Below are 26,135 nucleotides of genomic sequence, written 5' to 3' on the forward strand. Positions count from 1 at the left end.
ATCCATGTGCTAGAGATTGTTTATATTTGTACACAGCAGAGAGATGCTGAGAGACGTTCAGGAATGTGGTCAAACTCATTCTTTAAATGAATAGAAGATTCTTGCTTGGCTACATCCCTGTTGGAAAACACATGCAGCAGTGGTCTCATACCTCCATGTCAATCATTGTGAAAAGGGGAGCTAGCTCCTAGACGTGTGAGAGGACCTGAGACAGGCCCGACTCTCTGCTCCATTGAAGCTGGATGACTAGTTAACTTCTGAGTTTAGATATCAGTCTGCCATTTCTACCCATTAGCCTCTTCCATTCTCTCCTTTTGGAGATATGGTTGTGGGTAGTAACTCATTTATGTTAAAGTGATCAGGTATTTTTCAGCCAGGTATCTGTAAATTCTGGTGGTATTTGGCAACCTAAGCAAACTGTTATAGTTCAAGACCATTCCAGAGACAAGGTCTGAGTAAATATTAACAAGCTCTCGCGCTTGCTTGGAACTTGAAAGGACTGCACGCCATCAATGAGCAAGCTTTTGTCAGTCACAATCTAGACCAGATTAGTCTTAAAGTCCAAGGAAGAAGCAAAGTTCACCTTAGCGCAGAAGTTCCTGTGTGCCTCTCCTGGCTAGTGTTTGCAAGCTCAGGACAAGGATGATGAAGGAGAAGGAGAAAACCATTGCTATTGTGAAGGTTCTAGACCCTTCCAAGTTGAAGCTGGTGAGTACGCACATCTTGAAATTCTTTCACTATCTGGAGATGAAACTGGCCTAAATGCTGAATTTGAAATTTAGCATTACAGTGGGTAAAATAAGGTGTAGACATTCGCACTGAAATGTGTTAACCATAATTAACTGTGTGTTTCAAAGAGCTTGTTTACTTACAAACAGTGTTGGAGTGCTCTGGGCTATGCTAAGAAATTATATAGTTTATTTAGTCAAAAACCTGCTAAAGCTAATGTTTTATTGTGACTTTTGTATACAATGTGGGATTCGGTTAATTGTTTATTTCATACTCACACTAACAACTTGTTATTTTAGTGAGAAGAGAATAATGAACACGCAGTATATGTGATGTGAAACTGTGAGCGTCCAGTTTTGTATTTTTCTATTTGTGTTAAAGCTAGCTTGCCAAGGAAACTCCAACTCCAGCCCCACTCATTATTTTTGTTCACTTACAATGGAACAAAAATAATAATAACAAAATAACACAGCAGGATTTCACAGCCCAGTGTTTGTCATTTAAGCCTCAGAGTGATGTTTTAACAAATAAAATAAAACTTGAGGCAATTGGTGGTGTATGTTCTAAAGCAAAAAAAATCTGGCTGAGTTAATCTAAATGAATCAACACCCACAAGGAAGGAAAATAATCTTTGGAAAGTCAGTGTTTCATGTGTGCATACGTTCTACAGTCTACCGTTCCCTGTGGTGCGCCTCTTTAGAATAGGAGTTTATCTTCTTTTATATCCAGTTTCTCTATCAAACAGTCTCCTGCTCAGTTTTACCATTTCAGATCTACAGTGCATATTTTCATAGGAAAGCAAAAGGCAAGGGTCTAAACAAATACATCTGTCAGTATCTTTTAAAAACTCACATTTAATATGTGCTATGACACCACACACATACACACACACACCACACACACATACACACACATACATACACACACATACAAAAACAACCACACACACATGCATACATACACACCATACATATACACACACATACACAAATACCACAAACGCATGCACATACAGCACACACACACTACACATGCATGCATGCACACACACACCACACACACATGCACACACACACCACACTCACCACACATGCACACATACCACAAACACATACATGCACACACATACATGCACATACACATACACACACACACACACCATTTAGGGCCTCTTTTTACCTTTTGTTATTTCACTGAATATTTACTTGTAAATTTAACTTGTAACTGTCCATAAGTTTTGTTCATTTTTGAGTATTTATAATGAGATTATCTAGGCAATTCATGGGCATGTCCAGAAAAACTTCAAAATAATTTCTGGGAGAATACTGAATGTAGACTATGGAATCTTTTCTGTTGCTAAGTGGATATAAATGAAAAGCACTGGAGTAATAAATAAGTACAAATTACATTTAAACTTTTATTTAAGTTTATTTGTCCTACAGCACTTTGGAGAAGAGAAAAATAAGCCAGGTTACCTTCAGAGAGTCTGTTGGGTAGAGCTGGCCCCTGAGTTAAGCCCTTGAGAGGAACTGTTTGATTCTGATATTTATGGGCTGGGTGGAGTTCAGGAAGGAGCAGTGGGGAAGAAAAATACAGTCAGTAGCTCCAAATTGTTCTGACTATTCAAGACACAAAAAGAAACTAAAGACAAGAATGCTTCCGCAGTGGGGAAAATAATAGAGGATACAGCCTTTGTGTCTTACAAGTCTGAATCTAAGCTATTATTTCAGCTTCTGTTTTGAGGTGGTGTCTCCCACTGATGTGACCTCACATAGTAGGTGAGGCTGGGTGACCTGTCAGCTCCAGACACCTGTTTCTATATCCTTGGTGTTGGTATAACAAGCAAATACCACAGCTCTTGATTTTCCCACATGGGTTTTAGATATTAAACTTGTATCTTTGTGTTTACAGACACCGAGCTGTCTCATTGCGACCTCTGCTGCTTTTAGAGTTGTCTTATTCTTAGACCATTACTTCAATTCTGAGCGCAATTGCTTCTTGTTTAGAATGATAGTCATATGCACCCTACAACACTGTTATGAAGATGTTATTTGACTTATTTTATTATCCCTGACACTTAACAAACAATCAATTCTGGCATAGCATATGTTATTAAATTGTGTTTTATTTTTCTCTATAAATTCCTCACCTCCAGATTCACAGAATCATTGCAATCATAACCCTTATTCACACCAAAGTCTGAAATCTCCTACTGAAAGGCCCAGTATGTGTATACATGACAATGACAAGGCTTTAAAAGTTTAGAAGTAGTGAAAATAGCATCAAATCTGTAACAAAAAGCTATAATAGCATTTTGAGTGCTAGACACAAGAGTTTCAGTTTATATATGGCAGGGATTTTAGGCTTCAGTTTCTTGAGGTCAAATAGATCTTAAGGGTATTTTAAAGATGTTGGTATGAGACAGTGGGAGTTTATTAGAAGGGATGTAGAAACACTAAATGGGGATGCATAGTTTAGGTTAGGGACCTGAGAGCTTGAGGAATGAAAACAGAGATGAAATTCCAGAGTGGATATCATTTTAAAATATCGTATCAGGGTTCAGATTGCGTCTGATGCCTGAAGAGTAACGGTCATTCTAAAGTGGAGTTTAGGTCCCAGTGTATGTGGTTTTCTGGTAAGAGGTGATGGATATTCTTTCAATTTATGGCTTGTGTAGATGCTTCTGCAATAATTTTGGCTGTAGACTGTTTTCTTATCCAGACAGCACCAATTGTAAACAAAAGCAAAGCTATTTCTCTCCGGTGTCACTAAAAGTTAGTTTGGCAAACGGTGTTCTGCTGATTCCACCATTCTCAAGAGCTCTGTATTTTCTCAAGAGTCTTCCTGTTGCATATCTTGTGCTCAGTTCCTTAACCCACTGTGAGTTAATTTTTAAATAAGTGCAAGATAAGATCCCAGAATTGTTCTTTTTTTCCTTAGATATCCATTGAAACCATTGCCATTCATTGAAAAGATTGCCCTTTGCCACTGAGTGGTCTTGGCAACCCTGTCCAATTTGCTGGACTATATTCGGAAGTTTTTTTGGCTTTGTTTTTCTGCCCTATAGCCCTGTGTAATTGTTGTGATGTCAGAATGTCACTCTGTGTTACCATAGCACTGTAACAGCTTGGCAATCCAGACGTATTCATTCTCTACTTAGTTCTTTTCCAAGACTGTTTTTAGTTTATTAATGTTCCTTGAAAATTCATGTGAATTTTAACAAATGATTTTCAACCTCTTCAAAAATGTGCTTGGCATTTGATGGCAATAACATTGGCTATGTGACTACCTTGTGTAGTGTTATCATCTTGTCAATATTCTCTTTCTAGAAATACAGTTTATTTTTCATCTTTTATGTCTTTAATCTTATCTGTATTATTTGGTTTTCAGCCCATACATCTTTCATTTATAAGAGTTAAGCTTATTCCTACATCTTTTTCTGAGGTTATTTTAAATGGAAATGTGCTAACTTTTTTTTCAGAATGCTCATCACTTATGTATATAAATACAACTGATTTTCATGTGTTGATTTTATGTTTTGTGACTGGGTTAGCAGCTTCATTTGTTAGTTTAAATAAGGGTGCATTTTTTGTTTTTGTTTTGTGTCTTTTGTTTTTATGGAATCTCTGGATTTTCTAAATATAAGATTATAAATCATGTTGTCTTTAAACAGAGACCATTTTATGTAGTTCTTGATAATTTGTGAATTCGTGGCTTCTCTTGACTAATTGTTCTGTCTAGATTATTTGTTGAATGATAGAGGTGAAAGCGGACATCCTTACCTTAGTCCAAATATTAAAAAAACTCATTATCTTTTATATATTATTTTTAAAATATTAAGAATTCTTTCATACAAGGCTAAGCATATTGATGCATGCCTTTAATCCCAGCACTTTGGAATCAGAGTCAGGTGGATCTCTGTGAGTTCAAAACCAGCCAGGTTTACATAGAGAGTTCCAGGCAGCCAGGGCTACTTACTCTGTCTAATGTTTTAATGTTTCCCCTCCCCCAACTCATCTCAGAATCCTATTGCCCATTCCACCCATATTCCTGGTTTCTCTGACTCAAAATGGAAAAAAAACAAAAAGTGAGAATTGAAAGACAGAAACTTAAAAAAAATTAAAACACTAAATATCTCTACAATCAAACAAACATAAAACTCCAACGATGATAAAACAAAAAAACAAATGAAAAACAAAACAAAAACCCTACGAAACATGGAATTTGTTTTGTTTTGGCCATCATCTCCTGGGTCTGTGTTCTGTCTTGGAGTATGATTGATTTATTCATTGACACTCCATTGGAAAAAATGATGTTGTCTTTTCCAGATACTGATTACAAATAGATTCTTGGTTAGGGACAGGACTTTTCATTTTCAGTGCAGAAATTCTGTGTAGTTTGAATCTGTGCAGGTCTTGCCATGTTGTTACCATCTTTCAGAATTCATATGTGTGTCAGTTATCTTGTGTCTCTAATTTACTGTTTCCTTGGAGTTATTTACCCTCTCCAGCTTTTAAATCTTACTACCTCTTCTTCTTCATAGATACTTGAACCTTGAAGTTAGGGGTTTAGTAATAACATTCCTACTTAACCCTGAGTATTCCAAAGTCTCTTACTCTCTGCACATTGTACTGTTTTGGGTCTCTTTGTTAAAACCATATACTGAAAGATGTAGCTTCTCTGATGAGGGCAGAGTGATGATCTGCTATATGGAATACCAATATGTCATTAAGAGTCATTGGTCTATGACCTTTCAAGTCTCAGGCTATTGGCTTTTTAGCAGGACTGTGTATTGGTTCCTCTGCTCACGGAGTGGACATTAAATTTAAGCAAAACATGCTTGGTTACTTCCATAACATTTGTGCCACCCTGTAAACTTACTGTCTAGTTGTATACTCTGTTTATTTGGATATTTATTTTATCTTCTTTCTCTGTTTAATCAGTCTTATAGAAACATTATGTACTCTTAATTTATTTTTCCACAAATGATTGTGCTTGTGCTTTTGAATTTATTTTTTAATGCTTTGCTGTTATCTTGTTATTTGATTATTTTTTTCTTCTGATCTCTTAATAGTTTATCTAATTTCAACGTTAATCTATTTTTGTTGAGTTGTTATTTAAGTCTGAGACTTTTTCTTTAGTTTTTTGTTATGCTAAAAAAATTACTTTATGTGTGGTTTTGTTTTTTGGTTGTTAAATTTCAGCATGATTTCATCTTTACTCCATACATATATATGTTTTTTTCTCATATATTACATCTTGACCACAGTTTCTACTCCATTCCTTCACCCAAGTATTTCGCCTTCCACCTCTCTTCTTCCCCAATACATCCCCTTCCGTATCCCCCTCAGAGAAGAACAGGCCTTCCAGGGACATCAACCAAACATGGCAAAACAAGATATAATAAGACCAGGTGCATATCAAGACATCAAGACTGAATAAGGCAGCCCAGTATGAGGGAAAGGGTCTCACAGTAGGCAAAAGAGTCAGAGATAGTCCCCTCTCCCACTGTTAGGAATCTCATAAGAACACCAAGCTACTCAGTTATAATATAAATATATAATAGAAGACTTAGGTCAGACCCCTATAGGCTCCCTGATCTCTGAGAGCCCTCATGAGTCCTGATCCACTGATTTTGTGGGCCATGTTCTCATAGTGTCCCTGACCTCTCTGGTTCCTCAGATCCTTCCTCCCCACCATCAAGACTCGCAATCTACTCCTAATGTTTGTTGTCAGACTCTGTACCTGCTCCCATCAGTTTCTGGATGAACACTATGGTCTTTTTGATGACGATTTTGCTAGGTTCTGATCCCAGGACTCTCTGCAGGGAGGACAAACTGTAGGTAGAAGGCTTTGTGGCTGGGTTAGTAACTCAATCCTTCCTCTTGAAGCATTGCTTGGTTACAGAAATGACTTATTTAGGCTCCATGTCCCCCATTGCTAGGTGTCTTTGTTAGGGTTACTCTAGTAGATTCAATGGAGTTTTCACTGTGCTACGTTCAACCTCAGTTCCAGTTGTTTCTCTCAATATTTTCTCCCTCTCCTCCCTATCCGATCCCTGCTCTTCCCAAGCACTTTCATCCCCAGTCCTCCTGTGGAATCTATTCTATTTCCCTTCCCAGGGAGATCCTTGCATCTCCCTTTAAGTCCTTCTTGTTACTTAGCTTCTCTGGGTCTGTGGAGCATGATTATCTTTTACTTTACTGTTAATATCTACTTATAAGTGTGTACAAACCATGATTGTCTTTCTGGGTCTGAGTTACCTCATTCAAAATGATTTTTTTTTCTGGTTCTATTCATTTGTCTGAAAATTTCATGGTATCATTATTTTTTAACACTTGGGTAATACACCATTGTGTAAATGTGCCACATTTTTAAAGTTCCATTCTTTGGTTGATGGACATCTAGGTTGTTGCCAGGTTCTTGCTGTTATGAATAAAACTGCTATGAACATAGTTGAGCAAGTGTCCTTATGGTATGATTGAGCATTCTAGGAGTGGTTCAGCTGGGTCTTGAGGTAAATTAATTCCCAATTTTCTGAGAAATAACTATAGTGATTTCTAAAGTGGCTGTATAAGTTTGCACTCCCACCAGCAGTGAGGTAAATCAATGCTCAGTTTTCTGAGAAACCACCACAGTGATTTCCAAAGTGGCTGTACAAGTCTGCACTCCCGTGTGTGTGTGTGTGTTTGTGTGTGTGTATGTGTGTTTGTATCATTCTATGAATTCTGTTCCTCTAGAGAACTCTGATGATGTGGGACTCACCTCCATATGTGGTGATTTCCATTAATAAAAAAACTGCCTTGGCCTGTTGATGGGGCAGAACTTAGGTAGGCAGGGAATACAGAACTGAATGCTGGAAAGAAGGGCAGAGTCAGAGAGAAGCCATGGATCCTCAGTCTGAGATGGACACTGGTTAGAATCTTGTTGGTAAGTCACAGCAATGTGGCGATACACGAATTAATGGAGATGGGTTAAATTAAGATGTAAGAGTTAGCTAATAAGAGGTTAGGTCTAATGGGCAAAGCAGTGTTTTAATTATTATAGTTTCTGTGTGACTATTCAGGTTTTGGGTGTCCAGGACAAATAAGCAACCCACTCCTTGTAACACTTTGACTAATGCAATATATTTTCAACTATTTTTCTCACATTTTAGATTATTTATGTTCTACTTTTAAAGTATATTTCCTTGTACTGGAGAGGTGACTCAGCAGTTAAGAATACTGGCTACTCATCCAGAGGTCCTGGGTTCAATTCCCATTACCCATGTGGCATTCATAGCTGTCTGTATTCCCAATCCCAGGAGATCTAATACCCTCTTCTGGCATCTACAGCCACTAGGCACTCACATGGTCCCAGATATATCTTAGGCAAAACATCTATGTGCATAAAAATTTTTTAAAAGGTATATTCCCATAGTAATTTTTTAGCACTTCCTTGCTACCCCAATTCACTTGGGCTGTAATTATGAAGACTGGAATACTTCTCTCTTGTCTTTGATCTCAATCTCTACCATTGCCTTTTCCTTACATTCCACAATCACTTTTCTGAGATACTTGATCAATTTTATTTCCATCTTTGAAACACATCTTTAAATAGCTTTTCATTTTAAGCACTTCATTAAATTTTTTTTCAGTGTTACTCTTTGTTGAAGTAAATGTTTTTTTGTATTTAATTCATTAAAAGTTTAAATAGTATATTATGATCATTTTATTTTCCCTCTCCCAGATCCTTCTTACTTTTCTAACAGCCCAATTTTGATTTTGATTTTTTTTGAGGGGGGCATTAACTTAATGCTGTGTGCTTAGGAATATTATTATAATGGTCTCATATGCTCATGACCTCAAGGCTGGAATAAAAAGATGTATAATTATTTTCACTCATGTTTGAAAAACATTCATTCATTTTCATTTTATACTTAATTCTTAGTTGTGTTATTGGTCATTTTATAATCATTTATTTTTTTCTCAAAATCGTCATTTTCCTTAGATGTTTTGCTATTTTGACCTGTGAATACCCCCATCCCCCAAGAAATACTGAGTGCTTTGAAAGGATCTATCACGTATGAAGGCTGGATCCAGGTTATTTCTGTTCATCAGACCTCAGGACTGAAGATGTGAATAAAATCTAGATATACATCACGATCACTCACTGTTCATCGCCAAGCAGCTTCTCAGAAATGTTCTTTCTCTACCAGAGAGTCGCATCCTCTCACAAAGATGCATTCTTGGCCCCTTTAAATGGATTTTAAGATAAATTATTTATTTTTATTTGGCTTGGTAACAGTATGTTCATTCATTGTCATGTCAGTGTATTGCCTTATTGAGAAATCAGCCTGCCTTTTCTTAACAAGAATAAAAGCATCTTCACAAAGTACCTATCCATTTGCTTGCCAACCCACAAAGACATAGGCCTTGTTACCGAAGTAACGAAGACCTCTGGCAAAAGTAGAAGCATGTTAGCTTTGTAAGCGCTTTCCTATGGATATGCATGCATTCCGTGTTCACTACCATTGCATTTGCACAAGTTTTTATGGAGAGAATTCTCCTTAGATGACCTGAAGTGTGTTACACACTTTGAAACTCGACAATCTAATGATATTCAAAATGTGATTAACTGTTTGCATGAAACAGAACAGTACCTACAGCATAGTAGGGTATTAATCATTATGATTTAAGGCATAAATTAGACTATAGCCGAGTTCAGGGGATGACATAACCTAGCTAGAGTTAGGCAGGATTAGATTCATTGTCAGAAACCTGTTCTCTTTCTATGGACTGATGCAGTGAGTACTATCTGAGCAGGTACTGTGGACCCAGTGGTTAGGACCCTCTCTCTCCATTGTTACAGTACATGGACTAGAGTTCCTTTTCTTCTTGAACATTTCTGCAATTTCCCAGTCTACATTGAAATCCATCTGAATTCAAGCTTTTCAGAGGCAAAGCTCCCTTTCCCGAGTTCCTTCCCCTCCACTCCCTGTCTTTTTGTTCAGTACATCCATTATATTTCTCAAAGGCACAGTGGAAATGTACCTTTCAGGTGGAGATGCCTTGGCTCATAACCAACAAGTTACTCAAATGTGACCATGAAAATGTGTGTGTTTAAAGCACTGTTGAGATGACGAACACCTTGGGGAAACAGTCTGTGTTGTAGAACACCTCCTAAATGGATTGGCCAGAGAGTCACATACATCATCTTTCTAATTTAGTCAACCCTTGTTTGTTTCTAAAATAAGTAAATTGGAAAAGGATAAGTGCTTAAATACTCCCCATCTAAAATCTGTAAAATAAAAATACGTTTTTAAAATAATGAGTTTGTAGGGTCAAGAATGAAGCTCATGATAGAGCATATATGTGTGTAGCATATTTCAGGCCCTGGGTTGGTCCTGAGCACTGTGAAAATCAATTAAGTGAATATAAGTAAAGTATAAGCTAGATAAATTAAAGATGAGGCTTTCTAATAAAACTAACAATGAAGATAGCAGTATATTAAAATATATGACGTAGAGACAAAAGCAGGCTAGAATGTACTTCTTGATAGGAACATAGATTTATGTATTAGGTCATTTAAACTTCATTTTGTAGTTGATTTTACTTAGAAATACACATTTATTTAATACACTAAAGCAACATGCTCCCCTGAAAATTAATTTCAGCCTAAGTAATTTCTTCATGTAGATTGTCAAATTGATTTTCTAAATCTCTTTTTAAACTTTATTATTATTATTAAAAATTTCCACCTCCTCCCCACCTCCCATTTCCCTCTCTCATCCCCCCACTTCCTCTCCCCCTCCCTCTCCAGTCCAAAGAGAAGTCAGGGTTCCCTGCCCTGTGGAAAGTCCAAGGTCCTCCCCCTCCATCCAGGTCTAGGAAGGTGAGCATCCAAACAGACTAGGCTCCCACAAAGCCAGTACATGCAGTAGGATCAAAACCCAGTGCCATTGTTTTGGCTTCTCAGTCAGCACTCATTGTCAACCACGTTCAGAGAGTCCGGTTTGATCACATGCTCCATCAGTCCCAGTCCAGCTGGCCTTGGTGAGCTCCCATTAGATCAGCCCCACCATCTCGTCTCAGTGGGTAGGCACATCCCTCGTGGTCCTGACTTCCTTGCTCATGTTTTTCCTCCTTCTGCTCCTCATTTGGACCTTGGGAGTTCAGTCCAGTGGATTTTCTAAATCTTGAAATAGTAACTCAGGTTGAACTGGAATTTTACAATAAGTAGAATGTAGGGTTAATTTCTCTGCAATAATTTTGACATAGCTGTGTTTGACTACATATATATATATGTATATATATGTATATATATATATATATACATACATATATTTCCATAGGTCTTAAGAGAAAACAATTGCTTCTTATTCAACCTTTGGTTAACTGCCCAGAAATATAACACAGATATATAAATTAGAAATATTTTATAATTTTAAATCTTATGTCATAAATGTAACTGTTCCCTGAAATACTGGGAATTTGCTTAATATTTGAATATTATTTAAATTGAATCTTTTTGCATGATCAATAAGCACAGTTCGAGTAATGAAACAATATAATTTTGAATTGTATTTAAAGTACATTATGTTTCTAAGAAATTGTGCTCAAGAAGAACTACAAGCTTTGCAGAGCTGACAGTTGGACAGAGCCTATGTTTAATAGAGGCAAGCTAGTCTTAGTATGCTCTTGGTCACCAAGTGGGCTATTTATATCAATCTAGAACATTAGTGTACAGTGGGGAAAGTATGCTTTCAAGGATCATAGTTTCCCATTTCATTAACAACCGAAAATCCTCTTGATGGCCAGATTCTGAAATTACTGACAGCATTCTGAAGCTCCCCAAAATTTTGCCATTTTACTTCACTTGCAGTCTTCAAGAAACTTCTAGATTTGTTAAGAAGTGTATAGCTTTTTCAAAAAGATATTTTAATAGTACCAAGTTGCAACCATGTCATAATCTGGCTCAAGGCTCCATAGGTTTGTAAATATTCATCAGAATTTTCCCTCATGCATGAACTGATCTCTCTTTTTGTTGCAATCTAAATACTATTTTCAGCATATCTTATCCACATGCATTTCATAATGTATTTAAAAGTAATCTGTAGCACAAATTCTAATTGTTCATAAAGAAAACCCAGAGTCAGATATTAGGGGATGAAATCTGAAAGATCAGAGAAGCAGTGTAGCCAGCCCCTAGAAAGACCTTCGCCTCTACCAATGCTCAGACCAAAGGTGTGATCCTATCCTCAGACTGCAACTTCAGACTGCAGACTGCAAATCAGAATGCAACTTAGACTGCATCTGTCTTCACCAAACCTCAGACTGCACTGAGCTCTTGTCTCCTGCTGCCTACATTCCTCTCTGTCTAGCCATATCCCTTCCTGTCTCTACCTCTCTCGTGCTGGGATTAAAGGCCTGTGACTCCTAGGCGTTGGGATTAAAGGTGGCCTCTAGTGGTTTAGCTCTGCACTTTGATCTTTTAGGCAAGCTTTATTTGTTAAAACACAAACACAATATCACTACATTAGTAAATGCATATTTTCTGTTTAAAACTAATGGTTTCTATTGTCATAATCATTACAAAGTGATAACTTTAAAATGAGGAATTTAACGAATACATAAATATATGTATGTCTACAGTGGCATTAGTTGATCTTTTCTCTTTTTTCTTTAAGTTATCTAGTAGTATTTTGGATGTTTACCCTGATGAGCAGGGAATTTCTCCAGTTAACATAAATCTAATGAATGCTTCCTGTCCAAACATCCTGCCCATGAAAAAGGAAATTGCAGGTAATGTTGACTTTTAAAAACTTTAGCCTTTTAACTTTTTATGAGTTGCATATATATGAATGACGTAGTGTCATGCTAAATAGTTTCTTAAAGTACGGTCAAAATAGTTAATGGGGGCTGGAGAGATGGCTCAGAGGTTAAGAGCACTGCCTGCTCTTTCAAAGGTCCTGAGTTCAATTCCCAGCAACCACATGGTGGCTCACAACCATCTGTAATGGGGTCTGGTGCCCTCTTCTGGCCTTCAGGCATACACACAGACAGAATACTGTATACAGAATAAATAAATATTTAAAAAAAAATAGTTAAAAGGGAGAGGTAAGTGTTGAGAGTAGATCTATCATTTCTTAATGTCACTAAACAATAGGTCAATATCATTCACATTTTAGTCGAATGGGTTTGGTATTTATGGAGCTGCTCATATGCTTCTTTCAAACTTTAAAATTTTGATTTCATCTTCTTGACCTAAGGATCCAGGAGAAGCTTAGCCAATTGTTGTGACTCAGAGTCTCTTATGAGTCGCTCTTATGAGTCACATAGTCTGTGACATGTGACTAGGCTAGACAATACATTCCAGAGCTGGTATTAGCCCTGGGTGTGAAAATGCTGTAAATTGACAAGTAGTCTTGCTTTGTAACTGCGTGCACCTCTCCAGAAGGTCTTATAGACAGCACAATAGAAGTAGCTCTTAGAGCCACCAAGGACATTTCCTTAATATTCTATTGGTATCGTAATCCCAATGGATGCTGATAATGGTGAAGGAACTACCCATTTATGAAGACCATGGAGTCAGAATTATTTTGGACACTTTTCAGAGTTTGGACACTGGCCATCAAGTCAAGTCTGCAGCGAACTTTGTTATTTCCTGAGTGCTAAGATGTTTTTGACGTGCACATCTGAGATATATAGCTAGTTTCAATTCCTTTGACGTAGCAATCATAAATATTTTGGATGACACAAAGTTAATTTCTGAATCTCAAAAATATGGAAATAATGATAGACATTAATGAAGAGTTTAGCGTTTCCATGCAACATGCCTATAAAACCCTTCCATTGTTTATCAGGTAGCTGTTGTAATATATTCATTTCCCAGGTGAAGAGCCTGAGACCATAAGTCTGATAATTGACCACATGACTTTAAAATGAAAAGCTATAAAAACAGATAAGATTTTTGCTTCTCCAGGTCTTCAAGACTTTGCCATTGTCTTTTACTGAAGCATCTCCTGCCCTAAATTTCTTCATATGGCATCAAGCATATTACTGCAGTATTCTAGAACAAGCAATCCTCTTTTCCTACCCAGTGTTTCTGAACATTGTAGGGAAAGACTCCAGAGCAGAACTGAACTCTGTTTCAACTGTTTCTTTTGTTCAGAAACTGACACTAGAGCTTTGGCGAAAGAGAGACAGAAAAAGGACAACCACAATCTCAGTGAGTATGTTTTCTTTTTTCTTCAGACAAAATTAATACAAGAGGAAATGCATGCAGAATAAAGTAGTCTTTTGCTGTCATGCCATTGCTGCTTGAAATTGGATTATTGAAATTAATTGTCCATGCTTAGCAACTTGAGCCGATTTTAGACATGCAAACCTTGAGAACTTTTGAAAAAGTTTGGCATTTTCATGAAACGAGGCAAGCTGAACAGTCTCTTTACCTTCCCTTCTCGGGCAAGGCATGCTTGACTGAGATGAGTGCATTTGGTTACATTTGAGCAGTGTTGTGATTCACCAGCTCATAGATTTAAAGAAGCAACTGGCTATAAAGTGTACTTGATGCTGTCAGAAATAAGTACACATTCTCGTTTTTCAGTATCAACTTGCTCCTCGTTATTCAATGATACATTAGCTGAAAGGCGTGGCTTATGTTGTAATGTTGAATCTTCGTGCCTTCTTAAGTCATTTTGACTCATATAACCAGTCATAGGACCTGGAGAAATGCAGCTGAGAGAGGTAGATTATCAGCAAGGCTGGGGTTTATAGTGCTCAGTCTTGTCTTAAGAGATTCACTATTTCAAGTGACTTCCACTAATTGAGTGTGAAGCAGCTTTGTTCCGAGACACAAGTCTCAACAGAGAAAGAGTAACAATGAAAAGCAAAGAGTAAAGCCGCGAGTCAAACCAGCAATTTTCTTATGTGCAATGGACTGAAATCCATTCTGTATGGACACGTGATACCCTTGACAGTTCTTATTGCTACTGCCAAATCAGACTGGTAACAGTTAACTGACAGTGAGCAGCGCTGGCCCTTGCTCCAACTCTTTTGAGCCATAACCTTTGGGTTCCCTTAGTTCTCAAGGGCATTGCAGACAACTTTGATTTAGAATGTGAGGTAAGGGGGAGCATGAGTGGGCAGAGCTGATAACTGGTTCTATTAGTTAATATACTGGGGAGCCATAGGTCCCATGAAGTTATTGCCCTGTCTCTCCTTCTGTTCTCTATGTTTTTTTTTTTTTAAAAAAAACAACAACAGAAAAAAAAAAAAAAAACCAAAACAGGCCTTTAATGGATAGTATTATTGGTGTCTGCTATTTGTCTTATCAAAGTGTTATGTAACTGGATTCTCATGCTTAGTCGTTTCATTTTGTGGTAAATCAATGTTAAAAATTTAGTGCTGTGTATTTTATAGATGACAAATATAAAACAGTTAAAGCTACAGAACATAAGAAGCCATTGCAAAACTACAAAGAAGGTTGCCTTTATCTGCTGCCTAAACATGTAAAAGTTAAAAATCAAATTTGAAAATGTTAATTCTTTATTAAAACCTGGAAAGCCAAGGGCGGATTGAAATTCTCAGGATCTCTGGGTTTGGCCTGGCAATATTGATGCAAGCCTTTAACTTGCAACATGTTTCTTGTGGCTTTCTATTTTATGCTATCAGTAACTTTGAACCTGAGTTACCACTCTGCTCCAAGCATATGTAACCCTTTGATTACGCATAGTTAAAGGTGGAAGCTCGTTCCCTCAGGAGAGGAGAGTTTAGGTCATAGCTTGTCCTGGGCCTGGAAATGAGCCTTGGAGTGAAAGAGGAAATTTCTTGTGCAAGTTAGTCAGGGTGCCATTCAATAGGATTCTCTTGGTCTTGGTCTTCCCTGGTGTCTGTGTGACCAGATAATGCAAAAGTAGTCTACTGAATGCCAGTAGAATGCCAGTGGATTTAGGGATTAGACTTGACAGAATATGCCAAAATCATAATGATTAGTGAAATTTTGCAATTTACAAAAAAATCTTGTTTATTCAAGAGCAACTGAAGCTGTAATTGCTCATTTAAAATGTTATAAGTAGAATCTAAGAAGAAGGTAGCTTTTGAAAGTATGCACAATGTGGAGTTAGGTAAAATACTTTGAACAATCTTAAAACTAATGTATTTTGAGATAGAATCATGAACTTGCTTCATTGCTGTCGCATGTTTCATTGGTGATATAGAGTTAATGTATGTGAACACAGAATTGTCATAGAATTCTCTCTGAAAAGCATACATGCTTTTCTCTCAGTTTTACTTTTGCTTACTTATGTAGAAATATTTAGCTGCCCTGTAAGTCATGTACAAAGAAGCAGAATGGTTAGTGAAGAGGAAGACAAGCTCAGTGATTGAGTGTACTCTGATTTGAATGTGCTGTCCCCAAAGATAAAGCTTACTAATGGTCCCTGGCTTTGCAGAGGATTTGGGAAGGCAAATGATCTTTGTTAGTCACTTTCTTCTCATGCAGCAGGTCTTAGTTCTCAAACAGGCACTATTTAGGTATTTCGCAATGTTTTTGAAGTATACTTTTCTTTTTTATGGCCTTTTTTTGCACAAATTTCCCTGAATACTTTATACACATAATCTACTGCAAAAATATTATATAGGGCCAATATAGGAAAATATATAGAAAATAAATATAGAAAAATAAACAGCAAGAAATTTTGAAGGGCTTCTATCTACAGTTCTCGAATGGCTAACATTGCACATGTAATAACAGCCTCACTTAATGACATTTCAAGAGTGCATATACTGATTCTACATAAATCAGAATTCCTTGGTGAGGTAAAGACATGTTCAACAATCCTACCAGATTTGTCTGATTCAAGCAAGAGTTTGAAAAACCTTATAATTAAGGAAATAGGACGAGTAAGGTGGCTCAGTGGGCGAAGGCACTGCTGCCAAGTCTGACAGCCTGAGTTTGATCCCCATGATCCACACAGTGCAAGGAGAGTTCCTGTCACTAAAAGATGTCCTCTGACCTCTACACATGCTATTGTATGTATGTCTACACACACACACACACACACACACACACACACACACACACACCAAATAACTACTAATTAAGAGAAAAGCAACTAGTAGTCTAACACCTATGTAGGCCAAGCTCTCTGGAGATATAATTATTTTTTAATTTTCCTTTTTTTTTCTTGTTTAATTTTTTAGAACAGGGTTTTTCTGTGTAGCCTTGCCTGTCTTGGAACTCTGTAGACCAGCTAGAGATATGCCTGTCTCTGCCTCCTGAGTACTGGGATTAAAGGTGTAGGCCTCCACCATCTGTTTTTTTTTTAAGTTTTATTTTTATTTATTTATTTAGATTTATTTTCTTATTATTTTGTGTGTATGAATGTTTTGCACCACATATATGCTTGATACCCAAGGAGATGGTGAACTTCCATATGGTTACTGAGAATCAAACCTGGGTTCTTGGCAATAACAAGTGCTTTTAACCACTAAGCCAACTCTCCATCCCAAGAGATGCAGTTATTGTTAGCTTATCACATATATTTGCAATGTGCTAAACGTTGAGGAGAGTATATGAGAAAGGTAAAGCATGGTGAATGACCTTGACAGATTATGTGTATGAGTGAGGTATCAACCAAACTGAATAAGCATAGGCATATATATGCATATATATGTATAAATGTATATAGTAATGTGAGTGGATTCAAAAAATAAAATCATTTAGGGGCAAAATATTTTATCATGTTATGAAGTATACATTCACAATTATTATAAATTTTCCTGCTGGTATAAGACATATTCGAATTTTTATCTTATTATTAGAAACTGTCCTTTGACTAACTGGGAATATCTTCTTTACTATTTTTTAAAGATTATTAAATTTACAGCTGACCAACAGTGAACTGTGTTTTAATGAGAATAATCAATAATATTTCTTTCTTAATAGTTGAAAGAAGAAGAAGGTATAATATTAATTACCGAATCAAGGAGCTTGGCACTCTTATTCCAAAGTCTAATGATCCGTGAGTTCAAAATCATTTGCGCAATAATGTTGTAGTTTCAGTGTCCCACAAATGGGTGGGTGGGAAAAGGGAGGACAGATCCAATGACCAGGAAATGAAGCATCTTACAGCAAAGATAAGTCTTCTTCTGGTCTCCCTTTGAAATATCTATTTCAGCATCAAGACATTCCCTTGCCCCATCCTTTTGATAGTCAAAATAAGTGTGTGAGTTGCCCTCAGATCACAGTGGGTCTCTGCATACTAACAGTATTGGCAATTTAATGGTAGTGTCAAAAGCTGTTTATGATAATGACTTGGATATTCAACTTATGATAATAGCATTGCTTCCAACTTAAGATTTATATGAGCATTAAAATTAAATTGTCACAATGTCAAATATGTTCAGGCTCTAGAGAGACGCATGCTAACATAGAATTGTAAGATACTGATGACTGATGCCGACCAGATTTTGGTGGCAAACATAAAGCCAGATATATAGGGTTTGAGATCATAAATATCAAGAAATAACTAATCAAAATTTCAATATTGAAAATAGAGCATTTGTACAAAGATCAAAGTCATTATCTGCAGCTTGAATGACGATTCAAATATGATCTCCCAAATATCAACAATTTCCCCATCTAGAAAGGAGTGTTTGATAAAGTGATACTTGTGAGACATTAAATAGTCTTTCCTTAAATCTAAATTTTATAACTAATCTGGACAATAAAATAACTCAGATTAGAAATGAGTGAGATATGTATCTTCATTAGCACACTGGAAAGGACGGGCTTCAAGGTAAGCCTGGCAGAAGAACCCAACCCAGCAGAGAGAACTGAAGTGCTCAGACCAAGTTTAGGTTCTAGAGATAATCATTCAAAACTGCTAAAGCCACTAAATGGAGAACTCTTCTTGTTATCCAACTGAGTCTGGTTGAGAATGGATGCTGCTCTTCCAGAGCAGCTCAGTTCCATTTCCAGCACCTATGTTGGTCAGCTCCTAGTTGCCTGTCACTAACCATCAAGGCATCCAGCATCTTCTGGCACTTGTAGACACTTGGACACACACTGCATACATTCACACAGACAGGCACACAAATAAACTTATTTATTTCTAGATTTATTTATTTTGTTGTTTTATAGGTATGAATACATTTATGAATAAAATACATGCATGTTTTATATGTATAAATATTTCTCCTGTGTGCACATATATGAACCATGTACATGTCTAATGCCACAGAGGACAGTAGAAGGCATTGGAACCCCAGATAATAGAGTTTTAGGCATTTGTCAACTACTATGTGGGTGTCGAGAATCGACCTTGGGTCCTCTGCAATAACAAGTGCCTTAACCACTGACCAACTCTCCCTCTGTGTACACAAAATTTTAAAAATATAAATCTGTAGAGTATAGTAACTAATTGCCTTTCCTTTATAACTGTTTTTATAAAAATATCAGTAAGGTATATGAGAATATATTATAAAGACTGAAATATTGTAATCTTTAACATATTATAGCTGTTGAGATAATCTAATTCTTTCTGGTTTAATTCATTGTGTAGCACATGACAAGCTTTTCCAACAGATATAGCAAGCCTTATGTTTTCTGTAGGTTGTAGTGTAGTGATTTAACTCCGCCATCATTGTCCCCAAGTCAAAAACCACATATAAATGAGTGAGAATGATTATAGCCACAGAAACTATTGACCAAAACTGTCTGTGGCTATCATTTGTCTCATTCTAGCCTAGAATATGTAAATCTATTTCCCACAGACTTAAATAAAAGATAGTTGAGAAACCTTCACTCTATGTATTCTTAAGTATCTTTTTCTTCATTATGATCATCAGTCCTCCTGACTCTCATTTTTCATAATGCTCTCTGTTGACAAACAACATTAAGATCTTCCTGTAAACATACTGAGTGATGAATATATCTATATATCTATATATGACTTCCAGCATGTCATTCAAACACCTGAACACTACATTTTGCTTTAGGATATTGCATTTCCTGCCTTACTGAGACCTCACCAGTGACATCAGTATTCTTTGGGGGCTCAGCAGTGAGGATGCCACGGTTAAATCTAGAATCTAGCATCTTGAAAAGGATTTTACTAGAGTAGACGCTGGGTCCAAAGACCCGAGGAGTGACTAGTCTATGAAACAATTTGGGCTGATTGGTTAAAATTTAAATGCTGATATGGATGCTTTAAAAGCTTCAGGAAAAACACTAGGGAAAGATTGTAGGGAAAATACAGAGAAGGCAGGATTCCATTTGAAGAAAGAAAAGTAAGAAATAGCATTACTATGTGATGGCAATCGTTAAACTAACTAAAAGTTCAATTGGAAAACAACGAAATATCAAGAGATTATCAGTTTGAATAAATAACTCTCAGTTGAATCTGTTACATAGATGATAACCATTAAGGTGAGAAATTATTTTTAATCTTTTAGTTCAAGAGAATAGCTGGGTGTGGTAGCTCACATCTGTAATTCTACTACTTAAAAGGCAGAGGCAGGAGGATTACTGAGACCAAGGCCAATTTTGGCTACACAGTTACTTTTAGTTAATCTCAAGTCACATGATGAACCTTGTTTCAAGAAACAAACAAACTAACTAAAAAAAGGAGGAAGCCACGTGTTTACAGAAGATCAGTAAAGCAAGCATAGTGATCAAGAAGACCTGGAGCTCACCTAAATGTCTCATGTTTCTGGGCACAGGCATGGTGGAGCTACTCCTGCTGAGGACCTTTCCAGCTCTCTAAACTAAACTCTGGGGAATGAGGTCAGAGCTACTTTGAAGATGCTGAACTCAATGGCATTGCTATTTTTATATATCAAAACATTCAAAAATTTTTATTTCTTTGCAGATCAAAATCATGGAGTTAAAAGAGAAAATTATACAGACAAATTAGAATTGAGAAAAATAATTTTAGAAAAATACAAATCAGACTTGTCCTGGTGTTTTCTGCATTTCTTGGTTATAAAATTCTGATACTTGAGGCTGGATAGATGACTCAGACAAAGAGGCACTGAACAATTCCTTCTAAAGGTCTTGAGGAATTCCCAGCAACCACATGGTGGCTCACAGCCATCTATAGTGAGATCTGGTGCCCTCTTCTGGCTTGCAGGCATACATGGAGGCAGAATAGTGTATGCATAATAAAAAATTAAACCGTTAAAATTCTGCTGTTTTAAAGTGGATGTCACATACAAGGTGACAACTGATACACATTTTCTGCAGCTTTATCTGAGGGAAATCCTACTCTAAATTTACACCTCGGGTCTTAATGTCTTGACCCTACTTTCAGACTTTTAGCTCTTCTCCCAAAAATATTAAGGTCTTCAAGGATAATTGCCTTATGGAAAATAAAATGACAATGTCTCCCTTCTTTGTTTAGACGTGCGTTCACATTTTTTATTTCTATGATAACATTATATTCTTTTAATTTTTTAATCCTACAATATTTGAGATTATCTCATAAGAGAGAACCATATATTCCCATGTACAAGTGTGTGTGTGTGTATATATATATATATATATATGAACATTTTTAAGCATTTGAAGAGAAAAGCCTTATCTATTCAAATATTAACAAATGCAGCAAACTCTCGGAACAGTCAAATGACATCAGTTACAATAAAAAGAGTACCGTGTTCTCTCTCTCTATTTTGTAGATTTATTTTAAATTTAAATCTGCTTTAGTGTTTAGATTTGACTGTAATAGTACTTTGCTTTTGATTTTTCCATTATGTTTTGAAATTTTACGCATGTATACGAAGAAACTTGAACATATCCCTCATTCATTTCTTTCCCCAACACTTTCATAACCCCCAACAACACTCCCCTTTCAACTTTATGTCACATATATATGTACATATATACACTTATATATTATAGATATACATTTTATTTATCCAACTAGACCCACTTAGTGTTGGTCATATGTGCATGGGTGTGGGCCATGTCTTTTGTTTCTTATTCTTCCTCCTTCATATGCCCTTTTCCCTAGGGGAGGAAATGAAACAAAAATAAGTTTCCATAGGGTTCCTGCTACTACATAAAAGTTTCGATTCAGGAGACCACAATATTTCTCAGTTACAGTTACCTCTTGGTTCAACAACAGAAATGACTGGTCTTTCCATAATTACTCTATCATGAGATAAATCCCTGTGAATGGAATTGTTCTTAATAGTCATGGTGGCCCTAGAAAACTGAGTAGATAATATTTAAAATGAGCAAACACGGAGGTAGTTTTGTAGACTTCAGTAGACGGTTGGCCACTCAAATGTCTTTAACCCTTTGTGCAGAACGGATGAAGATGTATCTTTCCTTCATTTGTTGCTGCTAATGACATGGCCACCCAACCTGTTTCCATGAGTAATGTTCAAAAAGTTGTTTCACAGACTTTATATTCCTACATCTGACCCATAATGAGTAATTTATTAACTTTATTCTAGTTTATAAAAATCATACAAACTAAGACTATTTTCAAAATAATACTTAGACAAAGTAAAACAAAAACAACTGTTGGAAAATGTTTATTTCTGCTCTATGTGTGTAAATAATTTTCAGAGTGAGGGACACGGCTCAGTGAATGGTACTTGCTACTCACGCGCAAGGATCTGAGTCTAGATCCCAGAACCCACATAAAAATTAGGCTTGGATGTGCTTGCCTGTAATCTGTCTGCTGGGAGTTGGAGACAGGAGGGTCTCAGAGCTTGCTTGGCCAGCCAATCTAGCAGAGCCAGTGAACTTCAGGTTCAGTCACCATCTTTTCTAACCACATTAATTAACATGTGTTAATTAGTTTGCTCTTGTTACTAATGCTATTAATAGTTCTCATGCAGCATTACATCCATAATGTTTTCAGAAATTAAGATCGCTATTAGGCTCTTCGTTACTTCTATATAATTATTTCTCTTTTATTAAATGTATTCTCATATTTTTCTATGCTAAATTTAAACGATTTATGAGAAATGCTTGTTTCTATTAATTATCTTAAATATTTAAAAATATTAAAATAGTTAAAAATGGTGCTCTGAGTCCAACTTTAAAAATAATGATGTTATTGTTTGTACAGAAAATTTGATTAAATGGTTTCAGGAAGCTTGCTCTCTTGCATAAAGCAGTGTTACCCAACTCTGCTGTGTTTCACAACCACTCAGGATCACCGTTCAGGGGAGAATGTCCTTTTTTCTTTCTTAGAAACAAAAGCAACCATATTAGGAAATAAGTTAAAAGATTGGTACATTTGAAACAATCTTAAAAAATTTAGGCTTAAGTCGTCAGAAATGTACATTTGCTAGTTCATTAATGCAGAAATCCTGCACATAGATTTTAATCTTAGAGTTAATAATAAAAGCAATTTTCACTAAAAATATAAAAACTGTAATGGTAGAATCATGATATTGCATTTAGCTCTCCCACAAAAAGTCACTTTATTACTTTCTTTTGACACTTATTTTCATTCTGGGATTAATTTTACTATATAAGGGCTTCTTAACTATTCTATTAAAATTTCTATTCAGAAGCAATAATATCTAAGAGTGAATAATAGTCATGTAAATCATTATTTCATATTAATGTAAAAGATTTTGTAAGTTCTTATGAATTCTGCTGACATGCACAATTGTGAAAAGGTTATCTCCCCCTTCTACAGTGATATGCGCTGGAACAAAGGAACCATTCTGAAGGCATCAGTGGAGTACATCAAGTGGCTACAGAAAGAACAACAGAGAGCCCGGGAGTTAGAACACAGGCAGAAGAAATTAGAACAGGCTAACCGGCAGCTTGTGCTCCGGATTCAGGTTGTCATGAGATGGTTGCCGTGAGCTGCACAGAGAACGTATAACTAACTCGTCACTGCTTTTCTTCACTGGTTTCACGTATACATTTGCTTATTAACAACTTTTCCCTCCTTTGGAAAAATAATTTACTGCCTTTTAAAGCTTCTGAATTGGGTTGTTTCCATTAGATTTTAATTGGAGATCGAAGATCAAAATGACTTAAGTAGACACAGAATGGGTGAGAACCAATTACCAAATACGGGAAATGTGCTCGTTTGCTGCACACACGATATTGTCTCTCACATTGGAAAACAGAAACAGAACAACCAAGAGAAGCACTTGGCTTCTGTAAGATGATATTGGACACTAAAATTCTCCCTTCTCTTTAATTTCTTTAGTGACATCATTATGGATTTCATTGCCTCAAGGCATATTTTACCAGTTTACATTTTACCTTTCATTCATGTGTAACAAAATATTAACATATGGGCTTTATAATTGTATCTCCTTTTAATGCAGACAGGCACTTGGGCAAGTTATACACTTACCTTGTTTCAGTGAAATGCTCTTGAGTTATAGCAGGAGATTAACCAAGAGGCGTAAATGGAAGACTTTTTACAATTTGTGTAGTGCACTATTCAGCCCAAGCCGCTATGATACCATCACATATCATGTGGTTTACTGACAGTCAGGACTTTTTTCTTTAAGTAATTTTTAGGTATTGTAAGCACACCAGATTTCCTTACTTACAAAATATGTTTGTAGTTTGCCGTCCTCTTCATTTTGTTCATTAGCTACTTTGTTTTGTTTTCTTTCCAGTTTGATTTCAATCATTATGTCAACTTTTCCAACGCATTATTTAACAATTTACAACTTCTTATTGGAAATTGCAGGAACTAGAGATACAAGCACGGGCTCACGGTCTGCCAATGCTGACTTCACTCGGCCCGGCTGATCTCAGTCCCCACCTCACCAAACAACAGATCCATCCTGAGAAGAACTCAGTAGTGGGCTGCTGCCAACAACTGACTCCGTCTCAGGGGACAAGCCCGGAGTTCTGCGAGCAAGCTGTGGCCTTCTCTGACCCTTTGTCCCACTTCACAGATTTATCGTTTAGTGCCGCTTTGAAGGAGGAGCAAAGATTGGACGGCTTGCTACTAAGTGATACAATGTGCCCCTTTGGAACAGACCCTCTCCTCTCTGCCACTTCGCCTGCGGTTTCCAAAGCGAGCAGTCGAAGCAGCTTCAGCTCCGAGGATGGTGATGAACTATAAGCCACAAACAGGCTTCAGTCATCAACCAGGAAGAAACGCCATGTTGGTGCTATGCAATCATGATCTGCGTTTCACACGTTGTTTTTTCTTAATTCTCTGAAAGGGATTATGTTGCTCACGGGGGGAAAGTGATTAGAAGCAATGGGCAAGTCCGAGGGAAGAAGAAATATGGTGTTAAAGAATCGCTGAAGAGCAGTCTCGTTTCCTTCTTTGTCTACAGAGTCCAGATTTCTTTAAATCTGATTTTCCTGGAAAGTGGTTTACTTAATAATGACTCTAGTGTGATACCTACAGAGCAATGACATGATATTATTGGAACTATAGTCCTTAAAGGGACTGCAATATACCACCCTCCTCTCACTTCCGTATTCTGTGTCACCTCTTATAGCATCATTTTTGTAAAGAATCGAGACTAACAAATTAGGTGATAATTTCCTCTCCATTGTCTGATGGACATATTATGTATGGTTGGACTCTTGTCGGGAAATTTACTACAAAATGAATATTTTTACTTATATTTGAAACTCAGTCTGTAATAACATGAGAATTTTTCAAAATAAAACAAAAAAAAACGTTTCTAAAAATGTTATTTTCTAAAATAAGATCCTGACTTTTTAAAATCAGTTCAATGAGCCTAATTCTGAACATCTTCTTGCATATTTACGTATCTATGCCCTCTTCAGATAAGAACCACGGTGAGAGCTCTGCTCCGGAACACGGCCCTCAGTCTCACCTGTTTTACACAGATGCACACATACATAGTGTAAGTAGGGCATATTATTTTATTTTGTTTCATTCATCTGATTATCTGAATAATGTCATAAACTATATACCAAACTTTCCTTTGCTCTTCAAAAGATAAATGATAATCAATTTTAATAACTAAAGTATAGCATTTCTCCGTACTAGAAACATTTGTTTGGATTAAAATTTGTTTTCATGTCCAATGTGAGATATAGATTTCTTATTCATAAGGGTTTTCTCAAACATTGACTACATATTGAATATTAGACTGCCAATTGATAATCGGTTAGCTGAAATTACTTTTTATTTTATTCAAATGTGAGGGGAAGATAAAGTTCTTTTTCCCTTGAAACTTAGAGGGCCCTATGGTCTTCCTTTCTGTCACCAGCTAGTACAATGCAAGTATCTGCATGTACAGTACTTCATTCGTGCTTTTATTCTCGAACTTGTCTAAACTTTGGGAATTTATCAACACATATATTGTTATATCTGGCATGTGACTATATCTTAATGAATGATCATGAATGAATCAATATTGATGGGGGAATAGTCAGAACTGTGCTGGGCCCCGAGAAAATGTAGAGCAGATGAGAAGCACATGACCTAATTCTCG

At 36.6% G+C, this 26,135-nt stretch overlaps 1 protein-coding gene across 1 annotated transcript in view; it reads left to right on the plus strand.

Annotated features, from left to right (window-relative positions):
• The window catches only part of Tfec (transcription factor EC), a 66,701-nt gene extending 41,393 nt beyond the window's left edge, over positions 1–25,308 (plus strand). Inside the window, exons 3-7 of the mRNA XM_057781485.1 lie at positions 12,398–12,512; positions 13,882–13,938; positions 17,659–17,734; positions 23,378–23,525; positions 24,398–25,308. Of these exons, the coding sequence (XP_057637468.1) occupies positions 12,398–12,512; positions 13,882–13,938; positions 17,659–17,734; positions 23,378–23,525; positions 24,398–24,778 (777 nt within the window). The 3' untranslated portion in view covers positions 24,779–25,308. The remainder of the gene's footprint in view (positions 1–12,397; positions 12,513–13,881; positions 13,939–17,658; positions 17,735–23,377; positions 23,526–24,397) is intronic.
• Positions 25,309–26,135: the final 827 nt, after the last annotated feature.

This window comes from Chionomys nivalis, chromosome 1, assembly GCF_950005125.1.
Source record: "Chionomys nivalis chromosome 1, mChiNiv1.1, whole genome shotgun sequence".
Classification (NCBI taxonomy): Eukaryota; Metazoa; Chordata; class Mammalia; order Rodentia; family Cricetidae; genus Chionomys; species Chionomys nivalis.